General features: G+C 37.8%; 2 protein-coding genes across 5 annotated transcripts; both read right to left on the minus strand.

Annotated features, from left to right (window-relative positions):
• Positions 1-5,445: 5,445 nt before the first annotated feature.
• Positions 5,446-7,871, minus strand: LOC149668258 (uncharacterized). 3 transcript variants are annotated; one of them, XM_089841130.1, is made up of 5 exons: positions 7,797-7,871; positions 7,661-7,720; positions 7,396-7,566; positions 6,060-6,964; positions 5,446-6,000 (listed from the first exon to the last, which is right to left on the minus strand). In XM_089841130.1, the coding sequence occupies exons 4-5, from the start codon at positions 6,415-6,417 to the stop codon at positions 5,627-5,629; spliced, it is 732 nt and encodes a 243-aa protein (XP_089697256.1). In that variant the 5' UTR covers positions 6,418-6,964; positions 7,396-7,566; positions 7,661-7,720; positions 7,797-7,871; the 3' UTR covers positions 5,446-5,626. The 3 variants fall into 3 exon arrangements, with proteins under 3 accessions (XP_089697256.1, XP_089697255.1, XP_089697257.1); XM_089841129.1 differs by having other exon boundaries at positions 7,661-7,745; positions 7,797-7,853; XM_089841131.1 differs by lacking the exons at positions 7,396-7,566; positions 7,661-7,720 and having other exon boundaries at positions 7,797-7,868.
• Positions 7,872-7,892: 21 nt separating this feature from the next.
• LOC149668259 (uncharacterized) lies at positions 7,893-11,943 on the minus strand. 2 transcript variants are annotated; one of them, XM_089841155.1, is made up of 4 exons: positions 11,740-11,847; positions 10,238-10,499; positions 9,844-9,971; positions 7,893-8,020 (listed from the first exon to the last, which is right to left on the minus strand). In XM_089841155.1, exons 2-4 carry the CDS (start codon positions 10,305-10,307, stop codon positions 7,913-7,915), a joined length of 306 nt encoding a protein of 101 aa, XP_089697281.1. In that variant the 5' UTR covers positions 10,308-10,499; positions 11,740-11,847; the 3' UTR covers positions 7,893-7,912. The 2 variants fall into 2 exon arrangements, 1 of the variants encoding a protein (XP_089697281.1); XR_016368010.1 differs by lacking the exon at positions 7,893-8,020 and having other exon boundaries at positions 9,849-9,971; positions 11,803-11,943.
• Positions 11,944-12,932: the final 989 nt, after the last annotated feature.

Genomic DNA, 12,932 nt, shown 5'->3' on the forward strand with positions numbered 1-12,932 from the left:
ATTTTTTACAACGAATGATTAACACGGGAAATTTATATAATGCGCGTATTTTGGTTTCATTATTTAGATTTCTTGCGTGATGATAACCAGAAGATGTTTTCTATTGACAATTTCCCTGGAGTAATATTATAGGATTAAAAATTAACGTTGCCTTATAAGTGCTTTAAAATACAGCTACGTCTCCTTCAGTATAGTGCTCCTAAAAAATAGGTAGGGTGTTCGGCTGTTCGCTTTTTAAATCTTTCATTTTAAATTGATGTCTAAAAAATATTAGACCTCCTAATCTATCGCAATGTTTTAACCATTTGGTTTTCAGTCGGCTAGCTGGAGGCTAATTTCCAGCTTTGCGTTTAAAATTTAACCTGGATATATATTGGACTTCAACATATAACAGCAAGTTAAATGATCATTTTCACGCCTTTAAAGTTAATCTTATGATATTTATTAGTAACAACAACGTGATCTTCACTATTGGTTAACGTGAATAAGACGGTGCTTAGAGGTGACATGGTATGGGTATTTTACACGTTCATAATTAGGTTAACCGTACACCGCTTCTAGACATGTCAATCACGGGTTTAGGGTACCTGAGAATCGTTGGGTACACGTTCTATCCACGTAAATTGCACGTTACGAACACTAAATTACCTTTCATTATTTTCACGTTAATTTTCAGTGCAAATATTGTTTACATATTTAATAAAAACAACGTGATCTTCACTGTTGGTTAACGTGAATAAGACGGTGTTTAGAGGTGACATGGATTGGGTGTTTTACACGTTGATAATAAGGTTTAGCGTACACCGCTTTTAGACGGGTAAATCACGGGTTTTGGGTACCCGAGAAACGTTGGCTACACGTGCTACCCACGTTAATTGCACGTTACGAACATTTCATTACCTTACATTATCTTCACGTGAATTTTGAGTGCAAATATTGTTTACATATTTAATAAAAACCACGTTATTTTCACTATTTGTTAACGTGATTAAGACAGTGTTTAGAGGTGACATGGTATGGGTTTTTTACACGTTCATAATTAGGTTTACCGTACACCGCTTTTAGACGTGTAAATCACGGGTTTTTGCTACCTGGGTTAGCATAAATTTCATAATTTTTGTAGATTCTGCTTTTATTAGTGAGATCTAGAATTAAGCATTTCAGCAAAATAGTCAAAAAAGTTCAGACGGTCTCTATCTTACATTAATTTCGGTTCAGAATTCGGAATTTCAGCATTTCAGCAAAATAGTCAAAAAAAATTCAGACGGTCTCCATTCTACTTCATTTTCAAAATTCCCGGTTCAGAATTCAGCATTTCAGCAAAATAGTCAAAAAAGTTCAGACGGTCTCTATTTAACATTAATTTCAAAGTTCACGGTTCAGAATTCAGCATTTCAGCAAAATATTCAAAAAAGTTCGGACGGCCTCTATCTTACATTAATTTCGGTTCAGAATTCAGCATTTCAGCAAAATATTCAAAAAAAGTTCAGACGGTCTCTATCTTACATTAATTTCGGTTCAGAATTCAGCATTTCAGCAAAATAGTCAAAAAAGTTCAGACGGTCTCTTACTTTAATTTCAATGTTCACTGTTCAGAATTCGGCATTTCAGCTAAATAGTCAAAAAGGATCAGACAGTTTACGGTTTGGTAGGATGGAAGAATTTTATAGTAGGAATTCTACTATTTTCAGCAGTTCAGACGTTCAGACATTCCGCAGATTAGTCGATCCCGTGCTAGGACTATTATTATTATTTATTACTAATCAACAACAATAATTACATTACTTTATGAAATTTTAGGTAAAAGATTGATGCAAAATTGCAGAAGTTTATAGCAATTATCATAAGTTCGTACGATATGTTCCATAAGTTTGTCACTGGTTACTGAGAGATTGACATGAAGTGACGTAGGTAAAGCGTAGGAGTTGTAAGTCTCTAGCATTTCGTAGTAGTATAGGTAGTGTCATACTTATGTAACATATGTTATAAACTTATGCAATTAGATGATCACTGTGCCTTTTAATAACGTGGTAAAACGAGATGCATTCTTCGGGTGTGGTCATTTAAGCATCTTTAAGCATCTGGAGAAGAGGTTAGAGAGTCTCTCCGTCTCTGCCAGAAAGACGAGTAAAGCCAGAGCGTGTCCGATGGTCAAGATGGCGAACGCGCCTTGCAAGTCCACTATGACCAAGTGTCTTGTCCCACTCTTTTCCTGGAGGTGGTCTGTGTCAAACATGCCCTTAATCCTTTCCACTCAATCGTGTCCTTACGGAACTTTTCCAGGATACCACAATCCTGCAGACGAAGTACTCTGAATCGCAAACATTAAGTTTTCTATTTAGTGTAATTGTTGGCTTTTTAAAACCGTAGTAGAGAACGCCGGTGGTCGCTTGTTTCCGCAGAGTTTCATTTTTCACACCTTAAAAGCCTATAGCCCGTTTCCGCACAGTTTGCAAAACATTTTAAAAACCTTAAACTTATGATGCTGGCCCATTGGACCGAAAATAGCCAAAATGTGAGTTTTTATGATTATAAAATTTTCGATGCTATTTAACGATAGATTAATTTTTAATGCAGATTTAACAAATGGAATTAAAAATGCTCCTTTTACTTCTTTTTAGTCACATCGTTTGATGTACATCTAACGATGGGGGTATTAGTTTGACTTGGTCTGAAGAAGAAGTATCGTTCGTCTTTTTAAAGGGAGAGTGAAAAGAGGCATTTTTGATTTTCAAAGGGTGTCGATTATGATTTCTCTATAACAATGCATTACGAATGCACTATGCACATATGAATGAACGCACTTAGAGTGAATAGGGATAAATTGTGTTTAGGTGATATTTTTCATTGACTGGTGATTTTAAAGGTGGAAAGGCTGATGATTTATCTATAACAGTACAATGCGGATGCAGTGTAAAATATTAATGAACAAACAGTAATATATGTATATCTTTTATGAACACCACAATTTGTCATATTGCCTTACCGTAAATGAGAGATTTCATTCTCTCTTTAAAATTTGTCACACTTTAAGCCATGAATATTCTAAGAATCCGAACAACTTTCTATAGAATAAAAAGTTCGGGGTTTACACAAAGAAAGAACTCAAGTTGGGTGTTTTACCGAATTCTCTCTCTTTTAAATGCTTCCGGGCATAAGTCCATGTTATAAATCTAAAAGAGTCTATGTCGTAAACTCATCGAGTGGATAATCAATATAACTATCTGTTTTTTAGCCACATCGTTTGATGTACAAAAAGTCATTGCCAATTTTAAAAGGGATTGGGATTATTTAGTGGTTCCAAGCAATCATTTTAGCACTGTTAAAAGCAACGCGTCGAGGGGCTATTCACTAATAAAGAATTTCTTGAATTGGTGATTTTTATTGATACTTTTAAATGTGATAGGGATTTATTGATGATTTAAAATGGATGGCGATTAATGTAACTAATACCTATTCCAAAGATAGAATGTTCTCGATAGATGGAGCCTTACAAACGATGGGGCTCTAATTTGGCCGGGGCCATCTTGTTTTTAACAAAAACACACTTGGTTTAATGGTTACTTACGTCTATCAATACACTTTTTTACATCGATAGTGATATTGCAATGGTCGAATCACAAGTTTGCATGCCCCTATCGTAGCATAACCTAACCTAACCAAAATATAACCGAACCTAACCTAACCCTAACCGAATCAAACCTATTCAACAAGAAAATAAAAATGTTTTATTTGCAAACTGTGTGGAAATGGGTTATGGTAAAAAATGGTGAACTAAATTTGCAATGTAAAAACTGTGCGGGAATGGGCCATATAATGTGTGCGGAGTTGGACATCCTTGAGAACGCGAATCAATTTGCAAGCTGACAGCGTGCGAGTTTATCCTCGCTGTAGCAAATTCTTAGGTTCATTAATTAAAAGTGCCTTTGAAAACAATGTGAAAGGGGAAAGATCAAAATTTGTTAGATATTGGTTTGAAATGACAGATATTTTAAAATTAAAATTAGTTTGAAATTTCATGGAGAATACTTGTGAAATTGCCTACACGTATTTGAAACTCATGCCGTGCACTCGAGCTAAAAAACTAGCGGATATTTTAAGTCCTGAAGTTTAAAAGCTATGTTACATAGAGACCTAGGTTTGCGCGTGCTGACAACCGATGTTGTAACAGAGTATTTACAGAATAAGCTGTCGTCCGAGATAGGGAGTTGCATATCCTGTAGCGTGAGAACAAATTTCCTCACGCGCATTCTTTATCCTTGGTAAAACTACATCACAGTGGTAATGTTTTGAAAGATCTATCAAATTTTGCTGATTTTTGCAGTTTAGGCCTAACCCTCTCAGGTTATTTTTCGCCTTTCATTAACTACGGGCTCTTGATCGCTATCGGATGGATGAAACGTGCGGGACCAAGTAATATTTTGGATTTCAATGCCATTTTTAAATTCAGGATTTTAGCATGCATATGGTGTATTTTTAGAATAAAAAATTAAAATAACATTGCGCATTAATTAAGCAAAGTGGATGTATTTTTGAAGAGCTTACACCATATTGAGGGGAACTCGAAGCGGAGAGCCTTTTGGCACTTTGAAGATTGAAAAGTATTACTTCATTATAAACCAATCACAGCTCTAAAAGGGAAGTGTTCATGTGTTTCACCATCAATTGACAACAGGAACTGATCACTTCATTCAAGCAGAAGTTAATGACTTTTTTCCAAGGAAAATGTAAGACTCGCGAAGTTCATATTCGAAACCTTCAAGCCCTATTCATTAGTACCTATTAACTTGGTGAGATTAGCTCACCAGGAGTGGGGAAATAACTAAACGGCTAAGCGTGGTTCGTAATTTCGGTTAAAAAAAGAGACGATCCGAGAAAAACTGTTTCAACAGATCATCCCAAATATTTTGATAAAAGGAGGTGGTACGAAAGGGGGATGGTAAGTGAGATGGACCACGGCCCACTCGATCACGCGCTCACGGACGGATGCTAATCGAGCTAGAAGTCCGTTCAAAGAATTCGATTACCATGTATAAGCGCGACTCTTACTTGAAGTTAATTTCTGATTCCTTTGAATTCAAATGAACCCAAAATTAAGGGACTCTTTCAAAATGGATCGTTTTCTTTGGAAAAATAATTTGCCATGTCAAAATGAGAGATTCAGTGCTAAGAGTAAGAGTATCTTCGTATCTACTGGTCCAAACGCCTTGAAACTCTACTACAATCTCCCATCGTGGGATTCTTAGGAGAATTATATAGGCTCAATTTAAATATGTGAAAAGCAGTTTTTTTAACGCTTATATATAATCCCCCACTTAACCAATGTAATTCACCACTAGATTTTACTACCACTAAAATAATGTTATCTCCCGGTTGTCATAGCAACCACTTAAAAAAATTAATTAGCCCTTAACGTGGGCATTCACCAAAAAAATTAATTCACCATTAATAATTAAAAAAACATTTCTAGTTTTTATTCAAAATAATCACACCACTTTACTGGCGAATAAGGGCTTTCTTCGTTCTTTCAGGCCGGCCTCTTTTACGTTTTTGGCCAATTGGTACTTGCTTAGCAGTGTCAGGAAAGATACAAAGTTTTCGCATTACAGAAAGTCCGTAGATATGCTTACACGCAAAATTCTATAAAAAAAAAAGCACAAGTACACGATGAATGTTCCCAGGTCAACAAATTTAACTTGATAAGATAAATATTCAAATAATTTTCCTTAAACGCATCGAAGCTACGGAATCGTCTTGAGCGTAATTTAACAACTTCTGCTGTCACAGAAGCTCGATGACTTGCAGCGACATAACAATCAATTGTGTCAGTTCCTTCGTCTTCAAACACCACGGGAGCCGTACGAACCCACTGATACGCTCTGGTCATTATGTGCAAGTTATACGTAGGCATTGTTTTGAAGATTTTAGCGTTAATATTTGATGGGTCTCGGTCAGTTGACCAGGACTTCACAATCATCATCATATTTCCCAGGAACGTGCCTGTAAAAAGATAATCGATTTATCATGCATTAAAAATAACCCATAACTTAACTATGTACCTAATGGCAATCTTTGTAGAATTGTAGATTCTACACCCTTTTTCAAAGATTGAAAGCAGAATTGAAAGTCCTCAGTTCTTTCGTGACTAGAAAGCATTATGGCTATTGGATGAAAATGCTTATCTTTGTCTGAAATTCCAACAACCAGAACTGAAAAGCCTTCCCAGTTCAATTTGTATGTCGCATCAGCTTGCAAGGATTTTGATAATGGATCTAAACTCAGCAATCTTCGAGTTGAAGCAAAAACATGGAAGTAATTGTTATCATAATCAGTTTCATCAACATTGGACTTGTATTGCACCACATAAGGTTCGTCAGTTCCGCTTGGAAGCAGGCTTTTGGCTTCACACCATTTCATTAATTGGCTTAAATAAATAACTGGAATACCATTCTTTCTTTTTTCGTAACTTAAAAAGCTAATTATCTGACTTTTTTATGGAATAATATCTCCTTTCTCTGCAAGTGCACGAAGAATTGCATTTGGTTTAGTTACACCAACATTCACAAGTGAAAGAATTTCTTTCTTCAACTCTTTCTCTAAACCACTTTTGTCAGATTTTGCATTGAGATGAGTAGATTCGGACTCATAAAAGTCAAATTTACAATCGATATTACTTGGAATTACCAATTTAGATTTAGCAGGACACGGTTCACCATGATTCTTGCAGTAGTAGTACACTGTCACTGAACTGATGCAATTGTTGGTGTGATGTTTCGCCCAGTCGGCAGACACATGAGCATCAGCATCGGCTCTTGCAGTGAAAGTTTTAACTATCCGCCATTTTGCACACTTTCGTTTTGCTTTTACGGTTTTTGTAGTACTATCTTCCTGCACCGATTCTTCTTCTGATTCAGAGACATATCGAAGCTTCGTCAGTTGCGAAGACATTTCGATTATGAGTTGGCTGTTGGCATTAGAAAATGCGATGAGAATTAGGTTAAAGGTAGATTTAATATTTTTTAAAGTCTTATTCCATTTTTTAGTGATTGAGCAAATTAAGGGCGAATTAATTTTTAAGTGGTTGCTATGACAACCGGGAGATTAAATTCTATTAGTGGTTTCAAAATCTAGTGGTTATTTACATTGTTTTAGTGGCCATTTAAATCATACGCTTTTTTTAACAGGGATGAGTGCCATAGAAAGCCTTAGTCTTATACTTTCCAGGATAAGAGTGATCAACTCACGCGTCAAAGAGTGCTATAAAAGGTACTATTTCCAATTTCATCTTTACATGACAGCTTCAATTTAACTACGACGTATTACCAGAAGGAGATAATAGAAGAAGGATGACACTCTGTATCCTCTTAATACTTTAGTTATTCTTCCCAGGCTTACCCATTTTGTTTGATCTCCCGCTCATCAAACTTCAGATGGGCATCGCGCATCGTGCTAGGGTGAATTCTATAATTGTTTGGTAATAAATCCCAGCAATTACCCACAAATCTTGATTGTCATGACGTGGGACATAAATCCACAAGCGCATGCGTCTTGCCAAATAGCTAAACGCTAATAGAGTAATAATAATTTATCGCGTATGTGATTCGGTTTAGTAACCTTGCTCCAAATGCTCTGCTGTTGGGAAGAATGAAGTTACACTTACACCGCTTTGTGGTGCCCTTCTCTCGAAGAGAAGTATTATATACTTCTGGTAATACTAGATCTCCGGGATAGACAATAATAATTTTCTGAAAATTGAAAGTAAAGTTACACGAAGACTACTGCGTATGTTTGCTTACCAGCGTGTCCCAAGAAAGTGTTAAACGAGTTGGTCACTAAGAAAGTGAAAATTATGTTCTCCCAACCGAGCGACTGACCCTCGCATGTTCTCTCGGCCCCAACCGAAGGCATACTTCTAGTGCAAGACCTTCAAGACACCCAAAGGCACCGATGTCGCCCCGGAACTGATCGGGTCTCGTCTGACTCCGTCGCCCAAGTGACCTAAACGACCGGTACTAATCGCCTACAAGTATACGAAAAGCATTTTAAGCCTGGCGTCGGCTGTTTTCAACAACTCGCAACGGAGTCCAATTTTTTGGTTCAAAGATGTTTTCAATTCCGGTTGTCACGTGACGTTTTTAATCGAACTGTCAACGAACCAAATGGCAAGGGAGTACGTTATTTCTTAGTTCATCCGTTTCGTAATGGCGACTAAAGCTCCCACTTGACCGAAAAAACAACTTTGCAGCTGGACGTCAAATGTCAGATTGGTTTTCTTACGTTGTCGCCCATCGTTTTAGCGTTTTCACTTAGCGTAATTCTCGCAAATAATGGAACCAAGACTTACCAAATAAACTGAACATTGTACCAATTGCGGACATCTTTCTTTTTTGGTCTTTGTAACCTTTGTGTCTAATATCATAAAGATATTGATGGCTCCGAACCTCTTCAATAAAACTTTCAGCATTTGACTTTGGCAATCTCAGGGATTTGTACTAGGGATGAACCGGTACCGATACCATATCGGGGTTTCCCGATAGTATCGGATCGGTTGGTTCGATACCGATACTAACCCGATACTCGTTTAAAAGAAGTTATATGGCGCTACATGACATTTTTAGGTATTTTAGAAACGTAATGATGGTGATAATATCTCATTTCTATGAATTTCAATCGTGACGAGTTCTCATTTATATAAAAGTACCTGAATTCAGTTTATCTGACAACTAATAAGCAAAAATCTTTCTTAGTACGCGCCTACTACTCTAGGGATGAACCGATACCATATTGGTATCGGTTGAAGTATCGGGTTTTGGATCATAGTGAGTAAATATCGGTATCGATCGGTATCGGTTCATGTTTGTACCGGTATCGATCGGTATCGGGTTAAGCCTGGTATCGGCCATCTCTAATTTGTACTAGTAACTAACTCGATTAGGAACTAAATAAATAAAGACATGGCGGACAGCGGACGTCCTTTTCCGAACACGCGTGGTCGAAAATGACGTCACGACTCGAGCTCATTGCTGATTGGCTCGCGTGGAGCGTTAACAATGAACGCGGCCTAAAAAAAAAGAAAACCAATATCGCCACAGTACACGTAATTTCTGTCCAGCGTAACTATGTTTTTTTTCCGTTGTCATGCACTTGACGTCGGACGAAAAGTCATGATTTACGCCAAGTGAAAACCATGCCTTATGATTTTTACGAGAGCTACAAAAACATTGGTTTGAAGAATAATTTTAAAAATATGTATAAAATGCTTTTTGCACCCAATATTACTATGGAATCATTACTGCTGAGAATAAATTGAATCGTTTTCAAATTTAAAATTGGTTCTTCACGAGCAGCTTCAAAGTACGCTTTTGTAATTAATTTTTGGCAGCAGACGCCATTTTGAAGAGATCTAGCAACGCTAAAAAATTTCTCTTAGCCACTCATGACGTATCGTGGCCAAAATAACCGCAAACGGAGAGAGACTGTATTTTTCCAGTTGCCGGTAGTTGAACGCAGCCTTCATGCCCCTTAAAGTATTAAACTTTTCGAAATCGAAATATAACCAACCAGACAGACACGTAAAAGATAGTTTTAGGTCATGTTAAAAATGGGCGCTTTGGTGATACCAAAATTATACGACTCACGAGAAAGGGAATTCAACTATATCAAGACAATTCTAAACTTCAAATAAATTTTGAAAGCTAGAACTTAAATAAGAGGGGTTATACATGATTTTTTAGTGTACCACAGTCACTGAAAATATAAAAGCACTTGTCAAAGGGAGCTAGCGCTGTATTCACCTAAGCTAAACGTGATCACAAAAACTACTTTTTTCCTTTAATGACTGACCTCTATGGCTTGATGAAAGAAAGTGCTACGCAAACTGCCCGCAACTATCTTCCCTTGATGGACAGCGGCGGCTAATTGGTCAAGAGTGTCGATCGGATCCTCCAAACCCGGAAAGTTCAAAAATGAAACTGCGCAAAAAAGACACCATAATTAACATAAACACAATGAGATAACAAAAAGTGAGACAGTAAGGAAAGTGGAGGCGACGCTGGATTCTAATTGCCTCTGAGCGAGGGGCTAGTCATTCGCCAAAATTTTGTACAGCTGATTTCTGGATGTGAATTCCGTTGATTACTGAACGAATTCCTTGATTTCTGTGATTGGGATTATTTTCGGTTATTTCCATAATCTTTACACTGATTTATATTTATATGAAAGACATTTTGCTTCTTACTTAGTTGACCCGAAAAGGAAGCGTAGGCGATCATCGAAAAGATGAACCAACCAATCAAGCCGACTTTCATGGAACTGCGATCCAATCACCTGGGTTGTTCGGCACCGGCGTCAAGGAGGGCGCCGTATTCGTACCAAAGAGCCTCACCGAACGACCAAAAGAACCTGTTATTCGAGGCCATCAAATCGACAAAGAATCGCACCGCCAAAAACTTCAAGAAAATGGCCATAGCGGGAAACAGGCACAGAATGCAAATCCATACCTAGCAAAGGTACAATAAAGAAATTTGTTTAGCCTGGATCTTTCAAACGCTATAGGGAGTTAACAGTTCTGAGCCTGAAACGTCACACCCCTAACGGTTGGAAACAGTATTCTACGCGAAAAATTCCAACCAGAGAGGGGCTGCGTGACGTCAGACTATCTCTTTCCCCTAGCCAGTTGTTAGCTCCCTATGGAAAACCAAGGATGATGGAGGAGGATGCTAAATCTGATAGAAATAGGTGCGCTAACTGTGCAACGGCTCAGATTGGGTGGAACGCCAAAAAGGGGGGATGGTCGGACTCAATTGTAATTGGTTCGTCTGTAGCCCTTCTCAGCCAATTACCAATGCGTCCGACTATTCCTCCCCATTTTTGGCGTCCCACCAAAAATGGGTCGTTCCACAGTTAGCGCGCCTATATTTATCTAGGATTTCGAATCCTACCCCCATCATCCTTGGAAAAACTAGACGCGGTGGCGACAAGCAAGTCACGGCACGAGCAACAGGAGATTAGTAATCTTGGATCGTTCGAATTTCTTAGTACTGCTTAATGTATTTAGTGTAGGAGGTAAATTAGAATCAGTTTATTTTCTGGTACGACAAAGTTACTAAAAAATTTCAAATTACTGTTTCAAGATGGACTTGGGTAAATTGAGATCTCAGACCATGCACCTAACCCATGGACAGGCAAACTGAATAGGGAGCTAGGTTTGCTTAGAGCAACGACTAACACTAGCGCTGTGGTGGCGTAGGTAGGAAGTTTTTCACCAAACCCTAGTAAAATTCGCGCCATTTTGGTTTTTTGAGGACTAGAGGTCTCCCTTCACCGATATGGGGAGAAAATCTGACTAAATTATAACATTAAGTTGAATTTCATTATTTATTTATTTTAGCCTCTCTCTCTCATTAAAGATTCATAAGCGATCTATCAATTTAGTTTTGTAAATATCACTCTGGTATTGTTTATAAAATCTGTTTAAATATATCCCGAACTATTACAGACAATGTTTTCTTTACGGGGCATTTGGCGATAAATTGCGGTCGTTAGACGCGTGAGGGCGCGTGCTACGCATTGCCATTTGTTAACGCGGGTTTAACATGATTTTTCTGTCCATGGGTTAGGTGGTGTCTGGTCTGGATGAGATGTACTCTCTTAAGCTCACCTTTAATTTTCCAGTGGAAAAAGTAACTCTTTATTAGGTCTCTTTAGGACTAAATTATCTTTTGGATCACTAAAGCTTACCACGCACTAGTCTCTTTTGCCAGCGTCCGTTCTATGATATTTTGAGCGCCTTTACTGGTGTACTTCCAAGCTAAATGGTTTAATTAGTGCCAAGGCTCTTGGCAATTGAAGCGGAGCGCGCAAAACGAAGGTGGCTTTCTCGTTGACATCTGGATGGACAAAATCCACTACTAGACTTCTTGGGAAGCTGTTCTGAAGCGTCATGCTGAAGTTAACTTCCTAAATCATTGAAGTAGAAGGTAATTTTCTCTTTAAATTAAGACAAGTTTCGTTAAAATCGGATAAGATTTCACCAGGGGTCACGTTTAAGCCTATCAGGTCTGAGCTCGTCTCTTTTATGATGACACAAAGGCACGAAATATAGCAATGGTTAAAATGTATGGTCAACCCAAAGCCACTTTTAATAAATAATAAAGATTCTTAATTTGTCAAGTTTTTAAAACTATTTTTCTTTGAACTAAATGCCGTAAAATAACCTTTGAGAATTTGGAATAACTATACAGGAGTGTTAAATGATTTTAAGAAATTTTTTTGGTGAAATATAACTTTCCATAAATAATGCAATATGTGAGAGACAGTGACAACTTGTACATAATAAATAAAAGGTTTGGGCAAGAAGTGATATCTAGTTTATTAGGGAGAAGGTATCAATTCTCCACATTTCCAGCTTTATCTCCAGTCCAAACGTAGGTCCGGAGTTAATCCCCGCCTCTAAATTACAACCGGCATCTCATTGGTTCTTGAAAACTCACGTCAGCGCGACGCGAATGACGAAAATTACGTATTTTCCGACTGAGGAGAGGTGAAATAGCCCGGCTTCCTTTAACGCCCCCCCCTTGTATTTTGAAAGGGGGACTGAGACTATTGTGCGCGAAAACTTAGGCATCTTATACCTTCTCCCTAGTAAACTAGATATCGCTTCTTGGTTTGGGGTTTGTGTGTAAGTGAGATGTGTAAAATTCATCTTTACTTTTCTTTGAAGCATTCCTACGACTCCGAACCATTTGCCGCGTTTCTTGAATCCGAAACTTCTTTCATTCGACAATACCAACTCGTAACTGTATCCATTAAAATGACTATAGTAAGAAACGCAGAGCTCTTTAAAGGGAGGGTGAAGAGGAAAATTAAGTGATTTTTTTATCGATTCTTCTACTAATTATAAGACCATTCTGCATAGTGAAACATACAGGTTA

This window comes from Phalangium opilio, unplaced genomic scaffold, assembly GCF_054372755.1.
Source record: "Phalangium opilio isolate 3A_F unplaced genomic scaffold, DU_Popi_V2 ptg000056l_1, whole genome shotgun sequence".
NCBI lineage: Eukaryota > Metazoa > Arthropoda > Arachnida > Opiliones > Phalangiidae > Phalangium > Phalangium opilio.